At 53.6% G+C, this 17,619-nt stretch overlaps 1 protein-coding gene across 6 annotated transcripts in view; it reads left to right on the top strand.

Annotated features, from left to right (window-relative positions):
• ADAM15 (ADAM metallopeptidase domain 15) overlaps positions 1–17,619 on the top strand; it is a 42,031-nt gene that overhangs the window by 7,969 nt on the left and 16,443 nt on the right. For all 6 annotated transcript variants that reach the window (XM_075123061.1, XM_048828596.2, XM_075123059.1 and 3 more), the window contains exon 5: positions 649–725. In XM_075123061.1, coding sequence (XP_074979162.1) covers positions 649–725 — 77 coding nt within the window. The remainder of the gene's footprint in view (positions 1–648; positions 726–17,619) is intronic.

The following is a 17,619-nucleotide window of genomic DNA, read 5'->3' as shown; positions in this document are numbered from 1 at the left end:
GGCAGCTTCCGAAGTCCCCAGGCTGGCGCTGGGTGCTGAAGGTGAAAGCAGAGTCCGCTCCGAGCCCTGTCACCCCATTGCAAATCCCCACCCTTGGGGCAGGTCCCAGTGAGAGCCCCCAGCTGTGTCCCTCCCCTTCCCCCATCCTTTGTTCTCCAGCTGGGGGATTGCGTGCAGGTGAAATCCCGCTCTCCCCGCCTCCTTGCCAGGTGTCACTGTTCCTGTAATTAATTTTGTTCTCTTATCAGTGACTCCTCCCTGGGTGACATTCACAACTGTCTCCAGCTGCCCTGGGAGCAAAGGCCACCCCCAGCCATGCAAAATACAGGGGAAACTGAGGCACACATGGGTGAGGGTCATAAAAATACTACAGAAAATTCCCAGCCCCCAGCAGGTGACTGACTGCAATGCCCTGGCCGTGCCAGGCGGGACTCAGGAGGTGGGGGGGTGCTGTGAGCTTCCCCAGGGGGGTGCCCTGTCATTGGCGCTGTTGTATTTGTACTGGTCCATTACTTGGACCCGTGTCCCTCCTGTTGTTGCTGGCCAGGGCTGCTCTGCAGGGAGAGAGGTCCCAGCAGGGTCCCCTGAGAGCTCTGCTGGGCCCCCGTGCTCGGAGCTGTAGCTAAACTCAGCTTCTCTCTGCTGCAGGGAACCTGCTGCTACCGTGGCTACGTCCGGGGAGTTCCAGGCTCCAGGGCCAGCATCTGCGCCTGCTCCGGACTCAGGTGGGGAGAGCTCTGCAGCTCCAGGCTGGGAGCTGAAATCGGGGATGATGGGGGAGGGGCAGCAGGGAGGAGGGTGCCCCGCCCAGTGGAAGAGGGCAGGGAGGGTGCCTCTGTGTGTTTTAAAGAGGAACCGCTCTGGCTGCCCCTCAGTCCCGATCTGCAGCCCCGCAGTCATCTTAGCCCTGCCCCGCACCAGCCTGAGGCAGCAGGGAGGGGGAGTGTTGACTTGGGAATGTGGCAGGGGAATTTCATTGGGGATGACAAGTTTCAGAGGAACAGCCCTGTTAGTCTGTATTCACAAAAAGAAAAGGAGTACTTGTGGCACCTTAGAGACTAACCAATTTATTTGAGCATGAGCTTTCATGAGCTACAGCTCACTTCATCAGATGCATACCGTGGAAAGTGTAGAAGATCTTTTTATATACACACAAAGCATGAAAAAATACCTCCTCCCACCCCGCTCTCCTGCTGGTAATAGCTTATCTAAAGTGATCACTCTCCTTACAATGTGTATGATAATCAAGTTGGGCCATTTCCAGCACAAATCCAGGTTTTCTCACCCCCCCCACCCACTATCAGAGGCTCGTTCACCTGCACATCCACCAATGTGATATGTGCCAGCAATGCCCCTCTGCCATGTACATTGGTCAAACTGGACAGTCTCTACGTAAAAGAATAAACGGACCCAAATCAGACGTCAAGAATTATAACATTCATAAACCAGTCGGAGAACACTTCAATCTCTCTGGTCGCGCGATTACAGACATGAAAGTTGCTATATTACAACAAACAAACTTCAAATCCAGACTCCAGCGAGAAACTGTTGAATTGGAATTCATTTGCAAATTGGATACAATTAACTTAGGCTTGAATAGAGAGTGGGAGTGGCTAAGTCATTATGCAAGGTAACCTATTTCCCCTTGTTTTTTCCTACCCCCCCCCCCCCGACCTTCTTGTTAAACCCTGGATTTGGGCTGGAAATGGCCCACCTTGATTATCATACCCATTTCCAGCCCAAATCCAGGTTTTCTCACCCCCCGCACACACACAAACCCACTCTCCTGCTGGTAATAGCTTATCTTGACATCTGATTTGTGTCCATTTATTCTTTTACGTAGAGACTGTCCAGTTTGCCAATGTACATGGCAGAGGGGCATTGCTGGCCCATGATGGCATAGATCACATTGGTGGATGTGCAGGTGAACAAGCCTCTGAGAGTGTGGCTGATGTGATTGGGCCCTGTGATGGTGTCCCCTGAATAGATATGTGGGCACAGTTGGCAACGGGCTTTGTAGCAAGGATAGGTTCCTGGGTTAGTGGTTCTGTTGTGTGGTATGTGGTTGCTGGTGAGTATTTGCTTCAGGTTGCGGGGCTGTCTGTAGGCAAGGACTGGCCTGTCTCCCAGGATTTGTGAGAGTGTTGGGCCATCCTTCAGGATAGGTTGTAGATCCTTAATAATGCGTTGGAGGGGTTTTAGTTGGGGGCTGAAGGTGACAGCTAGTGGCGTTCTGTTATTTTCTTTGTTAGGCCTGTCCTGTAGTAGGTGACTTCTGGGAACTCTTCTGGCTCTATCAATCTGTTTCTTCACTTCTGCAGGTGGGTATTGTAGTTGAAGAATGCTTGATAGAGATCTTGTAGGTGTTTGTCTCTGTCTGAGGGGTTGGAACAAATGCGGTTGTATCGCAGAGCTTGGCTGTAGACGATGGATCATGTGGTTGTTGTACCAATAAAATAAAAACCAGCAGGATCTTATTAAAGGGAAAAAGGCAAAATACCACATTTACTGTGAATACAGAAAGAATCATAGTAAGCAGTTAGTTATAGTTATAACATTCCATTCAATCTCAAATTTATTCTCTCATTCATTCACACACACACACACACACACACACACACACACACACACACACACACACACACACACGTTCTGCAAGGTTGTTATCATAGTTACCAGCCTTAGAGTTGCTCATGCCAAGCCACTGGCCAGGTGGCCTGGACATGAGGAGGGAGCAGGGCCTTGTCTGATGCTCCTGGAAGTTGGTTTGCAGAATCAGACCCCAAAGTTCTCACTTTTTAGAGTCTATTTTTAGAGGAATTTCTTCCTATGCCAGTCTATGGGAATTGCTTCATCATGCTGTTGCTGAATCAATCAGCAGATAGCACATTCCTGACGGCTCCAAGATGTTATCTTGTTCTTTGGTTCTCCCATTCTTGAGGCTGTTGGGTGGATTCCAGTCTGCCCTCCGGGGGGTCCTCTGGTTATTTCCACTTGACGCCTTCTTCAGCCGATGGACACTGGATTCTTAGGCTGGCACCTCCCTGATCATTCAGTTATTATCCACACCAAGCATCCATCCACATACATCCTCTATCTCTATTTTAATTACAATTGTTAATACAACAAAAGGGCGGGGAGTCTCTGCGTGCTGTTTCTGTTGTTAGAGTATTGCTTTGAGTCTCTCTCTCTGTGAATTGCTTTGAGAACAGACTCTGTCTTAGAATGTACTAACACAATTAGCAGCTTGCAAGTTTCACACATAGAGGGAGAGAAACAGTACCAAAAACCAAGAGACCTCTTAATTAGTAATACCCTGGAATTTAAACTCTGGGGAATCAAACTCATTTGTGATTTTAATACAGAACTTCTTTAATATGATCCAACATGGTGTGATCAGGGTGAAAGCTGGAGGCATGCAGGTAGGAATAGCGGTCAGTAGGTTTCCGGTATAGGGTGGTGTTTATGTGACCATTGTTTATTAGCACTGTAGTGTCCAGGAAGTGGATCTCTTGTGTGGACTGGACCAGGCTGAGGTTGATGGTGGGATGGAAATTGTTGAAATCATGGTGGAATTCCTCAAGGCCTTCTTTTCCATGGGTCCAGATGATGAAGATGTCATCAATATAGCGCAAGTAGAGTAGGGGCGTTAGGGGACGAGAGCTGAGGAAGCGTTGTTCTAAGTCAGCCAAAAAAGGTTGGCATACTGTGGGGCCATGCGGGTACCCATAGCAGTGCCGCTGATCTGAAGGTATACATTGTCCCCAAATGTAAAATAGTTATGGGTGAGGACAAAGTCGCAAAGTTCAGCCACCAGGTTAGCCGTGACATTATCGGGGATAGTGTTCTTGACGGCTTGTAGTCCATCTTTGTGTGGAATGTTGGTGTAGAGGGCTTCTACATCCATAGTGGCCAGGATGGTGTTATCAGGAAGATCACCGATTGACTGTAGTTTCCGCAGGAAGTCAGTGGTGTCTCGAAGGTAGCTGGGAGTGCTGGTAGCGTAGGGCCTGAGGAGGGAGTCTACATAGCCAGACAATCCTGCTGTCAGGGTGCCAATGCCTGAGATGACGGGGTGCCCAGGATTTCCAGGTTTATGGATCTTGGGGAGTAGATAGAATATCCCAGGTCGGGGTTCCAGGGGTGTGTCTGTGCGGATTTGATCTTGTGCTTTTCCAGGGAGTTTCTTGAGCAAATGCTGTAGTTTCTTTTGGTAACTCTCAGTGGGATCAGAGGGTAATGGCTTGTAGAAAGTGGTGTTGGAGAGCTGCCGAGCAGTCTCTTGTTCATATTCCCACCTATTCATGATGACAACAGCACCTCCTTTGTCAGCCTTTTTGATTATGATGTCGGAGTTGTTTCTGAGGCTGTGGATGGCATTGCGTTCCGCATGGCTGAGGTTATGGGGCAAGTGATGCTGCTTTTCCACAATTTCAGCCCGTGCATGTCGGCGGAAGCACTCTATGTAGAAGTCCAGTCTGTTGTTTCGACCTTCAGGAGGAGTCCAGCTAGAATCCTTCTTTTTGTAGTCTTGGTAGGAAGGTCTCTGTGGATTAGTATGTTGTTCAGAGGTGTGTTGGAAATATTCCTTGAGTCGGAGACGTCGAAAATAGGATTCTAGGTCGCCACAGAACTGTATCATGTTTGTGGGGGTGGAGGGGCAGAAGGAGAGGCCCTGAGATAGGACAGCTGCTTCTGCTGGGCTGAGAATATAGTTGGATAGGTTAACAATATTGCTGGGTGGGTTGAGGGAACCATTGCTGTGGCCCCTTGTAGCATGTAGTAGTTTAGAAAGTTTAGAGTCCTTTTTCTTTTGTAGGGAAGCAAAGTGTGTGTTGTAAATGGCTTGTCTAGTTTTAGTAAAGTCCAGCCACGAGGAAGTTTGTGTGGAAGGTTGTTTTTTTATGAGAGTATCCATTTTTGAGAGCTCATTCTTGATCTTTCCCTGTTTGCTGTAGAGGATGTTGATCAGGTGGTTCCGCAGTTTCTTTGAGAGCGTGAGGCACAAGCTGTCAGCATAGTCTGTGTGGTATGTAGATTGTAGTGGATTTTTTACCTTCAGTCCTTTTGGTACGATGTCCATCTGTTTGCATTTGGAAAGGAAGATGATGTCTGTCTGTATCTGTACAAGTTTTTTCATGCAGTTGTTAGATTTCCACTCCATACGGCTAAATGCAGTGCCTTGCATAATGACAGGTTTCAGAGTAACAGCCATGTTAGTTAGTTGTAAGGAGAGTGGTCACTTTAGATAAGCTAAAAGAAAAGGAGGACTTGTGGCACCTTAGAGACGAACCAATTTATTTGAGCATAAGCTTTCGTGAGCTACAGCTCACTTCATCGGATGCATACCGTGGAAACTGCAGTATACATTATATACACACAGAGACCATGAAACAATACCCCCTCCCACCCCACTGTCCTGCTGATAATAGCTTATCTAAAGTGATCATCAAGTTGGGCCATTTCCAGCACAAATCCAGGTTTTCTCACCCTCCGCCCCCCCGCCTCCCACAAACTCACTCTCCTGCTGGTAATAGCCCATCAAAAGTGACCACTCTCTTCACAATGTGTATGATAATCAAGGTGGGCCATTTCCTGCACAAATCCAGGTTCTCTCACCCCCTCACCCCCCTCCAAAAACCACACACACAAACTCACTCTCCTGCTGGTAATAGCTTATCCAAAGTGACCACTCTCCCTACAATGTGCATGATAATCAAGGTGGGCCATTTCCAGCATAAATCCAGGTTTTCTCACCCCCCCCACCCCCATACACACACAAACTCACTCTCCTGCTGGTAATAGCTTATCCAAAGTGACCACTCTCCCTACAATGTGCATGGTAATCAAGGTGGGTCATTTCCAGCACAGATCCAGGCTTTCTCACCCCCCCCCCCCGGGGGAACACACACACATACACACACACACATAAACTCACTCTCCTGCTGGCAATAGCTCATCCAAACTGACCACTCTCCAAGTTTAAATCCGAGTTTAACCAGAACATCTGGGGGGGGGGGTTAGGAAAAAGCAAGGGGAAATAGGCTACCTTGCATAATGACTTAGCCACTCCCAGTCTCTATTTAAGCCTAAATTAATAATATCCAGTTTGCAAATGAATTCCAATTCAGCAGTTTCTCGCTGGAGTCTGGATTTGAAGTTTTTTTGTTGTAAGATAGTGACCTTCATGTCGGTGATTGCGTGACCAGAGAGATTGAAGTGTTCTCCGACTGGTTTATGAATGTTATAATTCTTGACATCTGATTTGTGTCCATTTATTCTTTTATGTAGAGACTGTCCAGTTTGACCAATGTACATGGTAGAGGGGCATTGCTGGCACATGATGGCATATATCACATTGGAGAGTGGGTTTGTGTGAGGGAGGGGGGGTGAGAAAACCTGGATTTGTGCTGGAAATGGCCCAACTTGATTATCATACACATTGTAAGGAGAGTGATCACTTTAGATAAGCTATTACCAGCAGGAGAGCGGGGTGGGAGGAGGTATTTTTTCATGCTTTGTGTGTATATAAAAAGATCTTCTACACTTTCCAAAGTATGCATCCGATGAAGTGAGCTGTAGCTCACGAAAGCTTATGCTCAAATAAATTGGTTAGTCTCTAAGGTGCCACAAGTCCTCCTTTTCTCATTGGGGATGGGAGACCTGAGAGCCTGTAACCTGAGCCAGGAGGGGGAGGCGGAAGGTAACACCTCTGCCCAGGAAACTGGACAAAAGCTGCAAGAGAGAGCCTGCTGCGCGGGGTTTGGTTTCAGTTTTGGGCTGGGTGGAGGAATGCAGGGAACCCCAGGGCTGGGGTCTAAGCTCCCTGCCCCCCAGAAGGACTTGACTGAGGGGTCCTGGTTGTACCCACAAGTTCTGTTTTAGACTTTGTTCCTATTGTCCAACAAAGCTTCTGTTTTACTGGCTGCCTGAGAGTAATGGTGAATCTCAGGGAAAGGGGTGCAGGCCCCGGACTCCCCCACACTCCGTGACAGCTGGTGGCAGAGGTGGGATTTACTGCACCCCTTGGATGGCGCTTCCTGCTGTAAGTGACTGGGGAGCAGTAAAATGAAGGGGGATTGATGGGGACCAGGAGTGCTGAAGATTCAGAGAGACGGTTTCAGGGGGCGGTTAACCCCTGGGAGTGTGTGACCAGAGAGAAGGACTTTTGCAGTAACAGGGTCCCCTGGGGATTGCAGCGAGCCGTCCCAGGGGCAGAGGAGTCTGCAGCTCGACCCTGGCAAAGACGTGGTGACCTTGAGAAGGACTGGCACACGAGGGGCTTTTCCTGGAAACCGTGGAAAGCTGCCCAGCCTGCGAGTGGCCAGCAGGGAGATGTACGCTAAACGCCTTAAGAGCGACCTGGTGGAGCTGTGCAGGCAGAGGGGGCTGCGCATCGGGAGGTCCACCAAGGAACAGCTGATTGCCCAGTTGGAGGAGAGGGATCGCTTGGATGACCCAATCCCTGTCCCTGAGGGGAGCTGCCCAGCGGACGCAGCGTGGGCCCTGGGGCCTGACCGGGCTGGGAGGGGTCAGACTGCTGCCGAGGACATCCCGAGACCCTTCCTACCTAGGCCTGGGGGAGGGGTTGGGGGAAGCCCAGCGAATACCGAGGGCACCCTGACCCTGGCAGCCAGCAGGGGATCCTCCCGGCGGAGCTCCCCATCCCTGGAGCGGAGGCGGCTGGAATGGGAGAGGGAGATGAAAATGAGGGAGCTGGAGGATCATGAGAAGCAACGTCAACATGAGGAGAAGCAACGTCAGCATGAGCAGGAGGAGAAGGAGAGGGAGCATCAGGAGAAGGAGAAACAAAGACAGCATGAACTGGAGCTGGCCAGGCTGAGGAGCAGTGGGGCCCCGGCTGCGGTGAGTGAGGGGGGACCCAAGACTGCAAGGAGCTTTGATAAGTGCTTCCTGGCCCAGTGGAAGGAGTGGGAGGACATAGATAGCTTCCTGACGGCCTTTGAGAATGCCTGCGAGACGCACAGGGTTGACCCTCCGACAGGCTCCAGTTTCTCACCCCCTTACTGGACCCCAAAGCCGTGGAGGTGTACAGCCGAATGACAGGGGCGGAGGCAGGGGACTACGAACTGTTCAAACAGGCCCTGCTCCGTGAGTTTGGGCTGACCCCTGAGATGTACCGGGAAAGGTTCTGGAGTCAGCATAAAACGCCTGAGATCACCTACCTACAACTGGTCAACCGAATGCAGGGATATGCCCACAAGTGGACAGCTGGGGCCCAAGCTAAAGAGGACCTGCTGGACCTAATCGTACTGGAGCAACTGTATGAACAGTGCCCTTCCGACCTGAGGCTGTGGTTGGTTGACTAAAAGCTAGAGAACCCCCAGCACGCAGGGCAGCTGGCCGACGAGTTTGCGAACAGTCGGTCTAGGAGTAGCAGGGAGGAATTCCAAAAGAACAGGCCCCCGCCCGATGCAGAGAGAGAGTCGTCAAGGGACCTCCCAGCGGGAAAATATGGAGAACCCCCTCCAAAGGGAACACTTGGAGTCAAGACTATCCGACCCACTCAAGTGGACCAAAGTGACATGAGCTGCTATCGCTGTGGCCAGAGGCTCAGGGACTGACTGAGCAGACCCAACCCACCCAGGGTTAACTGGGTAGGGACCCAGCTGCACGAGGGGCAGATGGCCCAGGCAAGGGGAGCTGCCAGCTTACCACCTGCTCAGGAGGGGAGAATACCCCAGGCCAGCTCCTCTGGGGGGCTGGAGGCTCTGGACTCCCGGTTCTCGGTTTGCAGTGTGGGCGCGGGACTGTCTGCGGAGAGAGTGCCTGTCTGGTGGATAGGTGAAGAGGTTCAATGGGACGCTAAAGATGATGCTGAAAACCTTTATGCACCAGCACCCGCAGGATTGGGACAAGTACTTACCTCACCTGCTGTTCGCGTACAGGGAATCATAGAATCATAGAATATAAGGGTTGGAAGGGACCCCAGAAGGTCATCTAGTCCAACCCCCTGCTCGAAGCAGGACCAATTCCCAGTTAAATCATCCCAGCCAGGGCTTTGTCAAGCCTGACCTTAAAAACCTCTAAGGAAGGAGATTCTACCACCTCCCTAGGTAACGCATTCCAGTGTTTCACCACCCTCTTAGTGAAAAAGTTTTTCCTAATATCCAATCTAAACCTCCCCCACTGCAGCTTGAGACCATTACTCCTCGTTCTGTCATCTGCTACCATTGAGAACAGTCTAGAGCCATCCTCTTTGGAACCCCCTTTCAGGTAGTTGAAAGCAGCTATCAAATCCCCCCTCATTCTTCTCTTCTGCAGGCTAAACAATCCCAGCTCCCTCAGCCTCTCCTCATAACTCATGTGTTCCAGACCCCTAATCATTTTTGTTGCCCTTCGCTGGACTCTCTCCAATTTATCCACATCCTTCTTGAAGTGTGGGGCCCAAAACTGGACACAGTACTCCAGATGAGGCCTCACCAATGTCGAATAGAGGGGAACGATCACTTCCCTCGATCTGCTCGCTATGCCCCTACTTATACATCCCAAAATGCCATTGGCCTTCTTGGCAACAAGGGCACACTGCTGACTCATATCCAGCTTCTTGTCCACTGTCACCCCAGGTCCTTTTCCGCAGAACTGCTGCCTAGCCATTCGGTCCCTAGTCTGTAGCTGTGCATTGGGTTCTTCCGTCCTAAGTGCAGGACCCTGCACTTATCCTTATTGAACCTCATCAGATTTCTTTTGGCCCAATCCTCCAATTTGTCTAGGTCCTTCTGTATCCTATCCCTCTGTGACGAAGTGGGCCTGTTCTTAATGTTTCCTCTGAATAGTGTGGGGGTGCCTCAGTTTCCCCTATGCAGTTCTTAAGTATCTAGGTGGTGGGGTAAGGGTGTATGATCATTGCAGAGCCCTAGAGGGCAGGTGTGTGCAGGGATCTGGACACAGAGAATGGCCGACACCCTGTTTCCTGGCAACTGATGGCCTGGGCCCTTCCCCCCCTGCAAGGTGAGAGCTGAAGGGTTGGAGAACAAAGGAATCAGGTGACCACCTGGCCCGGGAAAGGAACAAAGCCCAGAGGAGGAGGGGCTGGAGGGGTTTTCAGTTTGGGGCTGTCTGGGACATGGAGTGAAGGGCAGACGTGGTTGTCTGGCTCACTGCCCCCCAGAATGGACCCAGCTGAGGGGTCCCGTTCTCTGCACCTGCAAGCTCTGTTTTAGACCATGTTCCTTTCGTCTAATAAACCTTCTGTTTTACTGGCTGGCTGAGAGTCACGTCTGACTGCAAAGTTGGGGTGCAGGACCCTCTGGCTTCCCCAGGAGCCCCGCCTGAGCGGACTCGCTGGGGGAAAGCGCACGGAGAGGCAGAGGATGCTGAATGCTCTGAGGTCAGACCCAGGAAGGTGGAAGTTGTGTGAGCTGTGTGTCCTGAAGACAGGCTGCTCACAGAAAGGCGACTACCCCAGAGTCCTGACTGACTTCATGGGGAGCAGTTCCAGAGCATCGCCCAGGGACTCCGTGACAACTGGTGGCAGCGGTGGGATGTACTGCACCCCGTGGATGGCGCTTCCTGCAGTAAGTGACTGGGGAGCAGTAACACGAAGGGGGATTGCCGAGGACCAGGCCTGCTGAAGGCTCAGAGAGGAGCGGTTTCGGGGGGCGGTTAACCCCTGGGAGTGTGTGACCAGCGAGAAGGATTGTGCAGTAACAGGGTTCCCCTGGGGACTGCAGCGAGCAGTCCAAGGGGCGGAGGAGTCTGCAGCTCGACCCTGGCAAAGAGGTGGTGACCTCGAGAAGGGCTGGCACACTAGGGGTTCTCCCTGGAAACCGTGGGGAGCTGAGAGCACACGGGCCTGTGAGTCCACAACAACTTGGGAGGAGCGGAGTGATGGCCTGTCACCGTCTCCTTAAGAAGGACATTGTAACCCTGTGCAGAAAGAGAGGGTTGAGCGTTGGAAAGTTCACCAAAGCAGAGTTAATCGTGCAGCTGGAGGAGGATGATCGCTCTAAGGAACAGATTCCTGACCCCAACTGGGGCTATAGCAGGATCTGGGAGCAGCTGGAGCGGGAGCCAGGCATCGCCAAGACTCCTGTCCCCGACCAGACGGGGGTCTTCACGATCGGGTTCCCCATCCGGGGATCGGAGACGGACGGGATTGGAGCGGAGTCTGAGAGAGCAAGAGGACCGTGGGAGACAGCGAGAGCCCGAGAAAGAGCTGCAGAAGCAGCAGCAGGATGAACTGGCGGTGGTGGGGCGGAGAGGCCGAGGGGACCTCCCCGGGGTGAGTGGGGATAGATCCCGGGGGGCCAGTTCCGCAGGGAACCTCGAGACTAAATTGCTGCCCCTAGTTAAGGGGGGGGGTGTGGATGCCCACCTCACTGCCTTTGAGCAGGCTGGAGATCTGAACCAGGGGGACCCTGCGGAAAAGCCCCGGTGTCTAGCTCCCTTGCTGGGTCCCAAGGCCACAGACTCCATCAGCCAGATGGGTGGGGAGGTGGACAGGCTCCCACTCCTGACCCCAACCTATATGTCTGTGTGGAGTTCCCTGGGGTCAGGCCCCTCGGACCCCCAGTGGGAGCGGAAGGGGATGGTCAATGGGGAGACATTCCTGGGGTGGCGAGATCCTGGGACAGAGAGAACTGGTGTCAGACCCTGGGTGGTGCAGCCTCAGAGGCTGAGGGCCTGTGTGAGCTGGGTGAGGGTCCCAGGGACGAAGCCCCTCGCCCTGCCTATGGCCCAGATCCCTGTGCAGACCCAGGAGGGGTGGGGCTGGCTGGCCGTTGGGGTGCCCCAGGACACCAGCTGCGAGACCCTGTTGTGGGGTGACTGTGTCTCTTTGGGACAGGATCCAGGCCCTGCTCCTGTAACTGCCGAGGGTTTGAATTTGAATCCAGGGAACCAATCGGTGGAGAGGGAAATGGTCAGTGAAAATGCAGATGACCTGGCTGGCAGCAGGGAGGAGCCGCTAGGCTCAGGCTACCTGCCTGCCTGTAACCAGACCCCTGGGACTCGGTGGGACAGAGAGATGCTCCCTGCCCCCTTGCACACCAGACTGGGGACTCTCGCTGGCTCTGATGCAGTGAGGAAAGCAGTGGCCTGCCCCCACTGGGACAGCAAGGGCAGTGCTGAGCACAGTGGGAGCTGAGACCCCAGCTGAGTGGGGGGAGACACAGGCAGGGCAGGGGATCTGTGGGGAGTGGCAAGGTGCTTGGTAAGGGAAGTTTGGATGAGCCTAGGCAGCCTTGTGAGCTGATGGCTGTGTCCAGTCAGCAGGGTGGGAAGGCGAGGAGAGTGGAAGATGAGAGTCCCTGGACCTTACCTGTTAGCTGGGTGGAGAATTGGGACAGTGAAGGAAATGGGTCTCTCTGTCAGGGGTATTGACTTGCCTATGGAGGGAGCTACCCTGATCTCCAAGCAGTTGTCTGTGACCAGCCTTGTGTGCTGGGACAAAGGGAATGAGATCCCAACCTGTGTGTCTGGTAAAGGAGAAAGTGTGTCCGGCTCTTCTTGGTCTGTGGAGCAGACAGAAGGGGCCTTTCAGCCTGTGATGGTTGAGGGTCATGCAGTTGTCTCAGAGCTGGTTCTGGATTCAGCTAAAGCCCAGGAAGGGAAGGGTCCTAAGTTTGTGTCTGCTCGGGAGAATGGCCCTGTAACTAGGTCGCATCCAGTTAGGGTCTATGTAAAATCCCCGAGACCAGACAATTCTGGTGCTTGTATTTTGCCTGTTGCTAGTGTGTTGTTGGAAAGGGTGTAGCAACTCTGTCTAATCAGGGTGAGATCCTAGCCAGGGCACAAGGAGAGCAGGAAGGTGATGTGATTGTGGAACCTACTGAGGGTGTGGAAACCTGTAGCAAGAAGGAAAAGATTCCTGAACTTGTGTGTGGCAAAGGGAAGGAGAATGCTTCTAACCTTTTATCTAGGAAGTCTGTAAGTTTGCATGAAAGGGGATTGTGTAGGAATCCGCCTGATGGGCCAGAGGTGATTCTGGATGTAAGGGAGACCCAGAAAGAGTCTGTAGTTGCTCAGGAAAGTGTTCCCCTAGAGCAAGCCCTAGGTAAAGAGGGTAAGAGCAGAATTTCTGGGAGGGGGTGAATTGTTGCATAGAAAAGCCCTCGGGAAAGGAATCCTCATGGAGTCTTTGCAAGCAGTTTACTGCCACTGAAGGGTGTGAAAGTGATTTAATCAAGAAAGTTTCAGTTCCTAACAGCCAGAAATTTTCTGTTGTGAATGGATCCACTGACTTTCCTGTTGAAAGATCCAGTGTGGAGAGCTTTGAGAAGGTCTCAGATGGAGTGAAAGCTATTAAGAAAGGTATACCGTCCTATAACCAAGTGGCTGTGTTTGGCCAGCTTGTTGGGGAGACAAGGTTGTTGGGAAAGGGATGTCTCCATGCTAGTTCTGTAAGTGAACAGTATGTGGCCCAGGTCAAGATGGGGGCCCTTAACCAAGAGAGCCCGAATTGCAGCCCTCCAGACTGGAGCTCTGGGAGAAAACCCAATCCCAGTTTGACCCCCTGGGGTTTTGGGGTGGCTAAAGGGCATGGGCTGCAGTAACCTTCCCACATGCAGCCTGCTAGTGCTATCGACCACCCCCGACCTAAGGGAGGGCGTGAAACTGGAAGGGCCTGGTGTAACTCCTACCAAGGAACGGGAGAGATGCTGGGGCATCCATGGGAACATTGGTGGCTTCAAACTTCCCCAGGTCACCGGGTAAAGTGACCCCGCTCAGTTCGATCTCGAAGGGGGGAGAGATGTGACGAAGTGGGCCTGTTCTTAATGTTTCCTCTGAATAGTGTGGGGGTGCCTCAGTTTCCCCTATGCAGTTCTTAAGTATCTAGGTGGTGGGGTAAGGGTGTATGATCATTGCAGAGCCCTAGAGGGCAGGTGTGTGCAGGGATCTGGACACAGAGAATGGCCGACACCCTGTTTCCTGGCAACTGATGGCCTGGGCCCTTCCCCCCCTGCAAGGTGAGAGCTGAAGGGTTGGAGAACAAAGGAATCAGGTGACCACCTGGCCCGGGAAAGGAACAAAGCCCAGAGGAGGAGGGGCTGGAGGGGTTTTCAGTTTGGGGCTGTCTGGGACATGGAGTGAAGGGCAGACGTGGTTGTCTGGCTCACTGCCCCCCAGAATGGACCCAGCTGAGGGGTCCCGTTCTCTGCACCTGCAAGCTCTGTTTTAGACCATGTTCCTTTCGTCTAATAAACCTTCTGTTTTACTGGCTGGCTGAGAGTCACGTCTGACTGCAAAGTTGGGGTGCAGGACCCTCTGGCTTCCCCAGGAGCCCCGCCTGAGCGGACTCGCTGGGGGAAAGCGCACGGAGAGGCAGAGGATGCTGAATGCTCTGAGGTCAGACCCAGGAAGGTGGAAGTTGTGTGAGCTGTGTGTCCTGAAGACAGGCTGCTCACAGAAAGGCGACTACCCCAGAGTCCTGACTGACTTCATGGGGAGCAGTTCCAGAGCATCGCCCAGGGACTCCGTGACACCCTCCCCTCCAGCGTATCTACCACTCCTCCCAGTTTAGTATCATCCGCAAATTTGCTGAGAGTGCAATCCACACCATCCTCCAGATCATTTATGAAGATACTGAACAAAACCGGCCCCAGGACCGACCCTTGGGGCACTCCACTTGATACCGGCTGCCAACTAGACATGGAGCCATTGATAACTACCCGTTGAGCCCGACAATCTAGCCAGCTTTCTACCCACCTTGTAGTGCATTCATCCAGCCCATACTTCCTTAACTTGGAAGGGAGGTGCCCCAGGAGTCTACCGGATTTTTGCCTTTCGAACTGTTATATGGAAGGAGGCTGAGGGGCCCCCTGGACCTGATGAGAGACAAGTGGGAGGGGAAGGCCTCTCCTGATGGAGAGTCAGTGGTGGAGTATGTCCTGATCTTCCGAGAGAGACTGGCTGAACTCACGGGCCTGGCCAGGGAGAATCTGGCCCGAGCCCAGAGGAAGCAGAAGGTCTGGTATGACCGCACGGCACGGGCCCGTGCCGACGCCACCGGGGATCCGGTGATGGTTCTCATCCCCGTGAGAAAGAATAAACTACAGGCCGCCTGGGAGGGCCCTTTCAAGGTCATCAAGCAGCTCAATGAGGTAAACTATGTGGTGGAGCTGTCGAACCGGGCGCACCACCGCCGGGTGTACCATGTGAATATGATGAAGCCATATTATGCCAGGGGGAATGTGGTGTTGGCCGTGTGTGGACAGTGGGAGGAGCAGGGAGATGACCCTTTAGTAGATCGATTCCCTGGGACCAGAGCTGGTTCCCCCCTGGAAACAATTCCCCTCTCGGATCAGCTAACCCCTGCCCAGCAAGCTGAGGTCAGGGGGGTGCTGCATCCGTACCGCCAGCTGTTTTCCAGCCAGCCTGGACGCACTAATCTGACTGTCCACCGGGTGCAGACGTGGTCGCACCCGCCGATAAGATGCTCCCCCTTCCGAGTCACAGGGAAAACTGCTCAGGACCTGGAAAGAGAGGTCCGGGACATGCTGGCTTTGGGGGTGATCCAGCCATCTGCCAACCCTTGGGCCTCGCCGGTGGTGCTGGTCCCCAAAAAGGACGGGTCGGTCCGGTTCTGTGTGGACTATCGGAAGCTCAATGCCATCACTGTATCGGATGCCTACCCCATGCCCAGGCCGGACAAGCTCCTAGACAAGCTGGGAGGAGCTCCGTACCTTACCACCATGGACCTTACAAAGGGCTACTGGCAAGTGCCGCTGGATGCAGATGCCCGGCTGAAATCGGCCTTTATCACCCCTCTGGGGCTCTCAGTTCCTGACCCTGCCTTTCGGCCTCAAGGGAGCGCCGGCCATCTTCCAGCGCCTGGTGGACCAGCTACTGAGGGGGATGGAGAGTTTTGCCGTGGCGTATTTTGATGACATCTGTGTCTTTAGCCAGACCTGGGAGGACCATGTGTCCCAGGTTAGACAAGTGCTGGACCGACTCCAGGGGGCTGGGCTGACTGTAAAAGCGGAGAAGTGCAAGGTGGGGATGGCGGAAGTATCTTACCTGGGCCATCGGGTGGGGAGCGGCCGCCTAAAGCCGGAACCCGCCAAGGTGGAGGTGATGAGAGACTGGCCCGCTCCCCACACCAAAAAGCAGGTCCAAGCCTTTATTGGGTTGGCAGGATACTACCGAAGATTTGTACCCCACTTTAGCGCCATAGCCACCCCCATCACTGAGCTTGCAAGAAGGGGAAGCCAGACAAGGTGGTCTGGACCGAGCAGTGCCAGGAGTGTCTCTGGGTGCTGAAAGAGGCTCTGGACGGTGGCCCAGTTCTGGCAAACCCAGACTTTGACAAGCCCTTTGTGGTGTTCACCGACGCCTCCGACACGGGACTGGGGGCGGTGTTAAAGCAGGAGGATGAAAAGGGGGAGAGATACCCCATCGTGTACCTGAGCAAGAAGTTGCCACCCCGGGAGCAACACTACACGCCATCGAGAAGGAGTGCCTGGCCATGGTGTGGGCCCTCAAGAAACTAGAGCCCTATCTCTTCGGGCGACACTTCACCATCTACACCGACCACTCGCCCCTGACCTGGCTGCACCAGATGAAATAATCCTGCAGGAGCAGGCTCCTGACATGGACGTGGTCCATGTGAAGGGAAGTGCCAACATGATAGTGGACCCTGAACTTCCCCAGGTCATTGGTCAGAGTGACCCCGCTCAGTTCAGTCTCGAAGGGGGGAGAGATGGGATGCAGCGGGGGCGGGGGGCAGGGTGTTGACCTGGGAATGTGGCAGGGGAGTTTCACTGGGAGACCTGAGAGCCTGTCACCTGAGCCAGGAGGGGGACCGGGAGGTGACCCCTCTGCCTGGGAATGTGGACACAGGCTGCAGGAGGGAGCCTGCTGGATGGGTTTAGTTTTCAGTTTGGGGCTGGGTGGAGGAACGCGGGGAACCCCAGGGATGGGGTCTAAGCTCCCTGCTCCCCCAGAAGGACTTGACTGAGGGGTCCTGGGGGTACCCACAAGCTCTGTTTGAGACTGTGTTCCTATTGTCCAATAAACCTTCCGTGTTACTGGCTGGCTGAGAGTCGTGGTGAATCCCAGGAAGAGGGGTGTGTCACGGAGTCCCTGGGCGATGCTCTGGAACTGCTCCCCATGAAGCCAGTCAGGACTCTGGGGCAGTCGCCTTTCTGTGAGCAGCCTGTCTTCAGGACACACAGCTCACACAGCTTCCACCTTCCTGGGTCTGACCTCGGAGCATTCAGCATCCTCTGCCCCTCCGTGCGCTTCCCACAGCGAGTCCGCTCAGGCGGGGCTCCTGGGGAAGCCAGAGGGTCCTGCACCCCAACTTCGCAGTCAGACGTGACTCTCAGCCAGCCAGTAAAACAGAAGGTTTATTAGATGACAGGAACATGGTCTAAAACAGAGCTTGCAGGTGCAGAGAACGGGACCCCTCAGCTGGGTCCATTTTGGGGGGCAGTGAGCCAGACAACCACGTCTGCACTTCACTCCATGTCCCAGCCAGCCCCAAACTGAAAAACCCCCTCCAGCCCCTCCTCCTCTGGGCTTTGTTCCTTTCCCGGGCCAGGTGGTCACCTGATTCCTTTGTTCTCCAACCCTTCAGCTCTCACCTTGCAGGGGGGGAAGGGCCCAGGCCATCAGTTGCCAGGAAACAGGGTGTCGGCCATTCTCTGTGTCCAG

Source organism: Caretta caretta, chromosome 24 (assembly GCF_965140235.1).
Source record: "Caretta caretta isolate rCarCar2 chromosome 24, rCarCar1.hap1, whole genome shotgun sequence".
Classification (NCBI taxonomy): domain Eukaryota; kingdom Metazoa; phylum Chordata; order Testudines; family Cheloniidae; genus Caretta; species Caretta caretta.
This window is presented reverse-complemented; position numbering and strand designations above follow the sequence as displayed.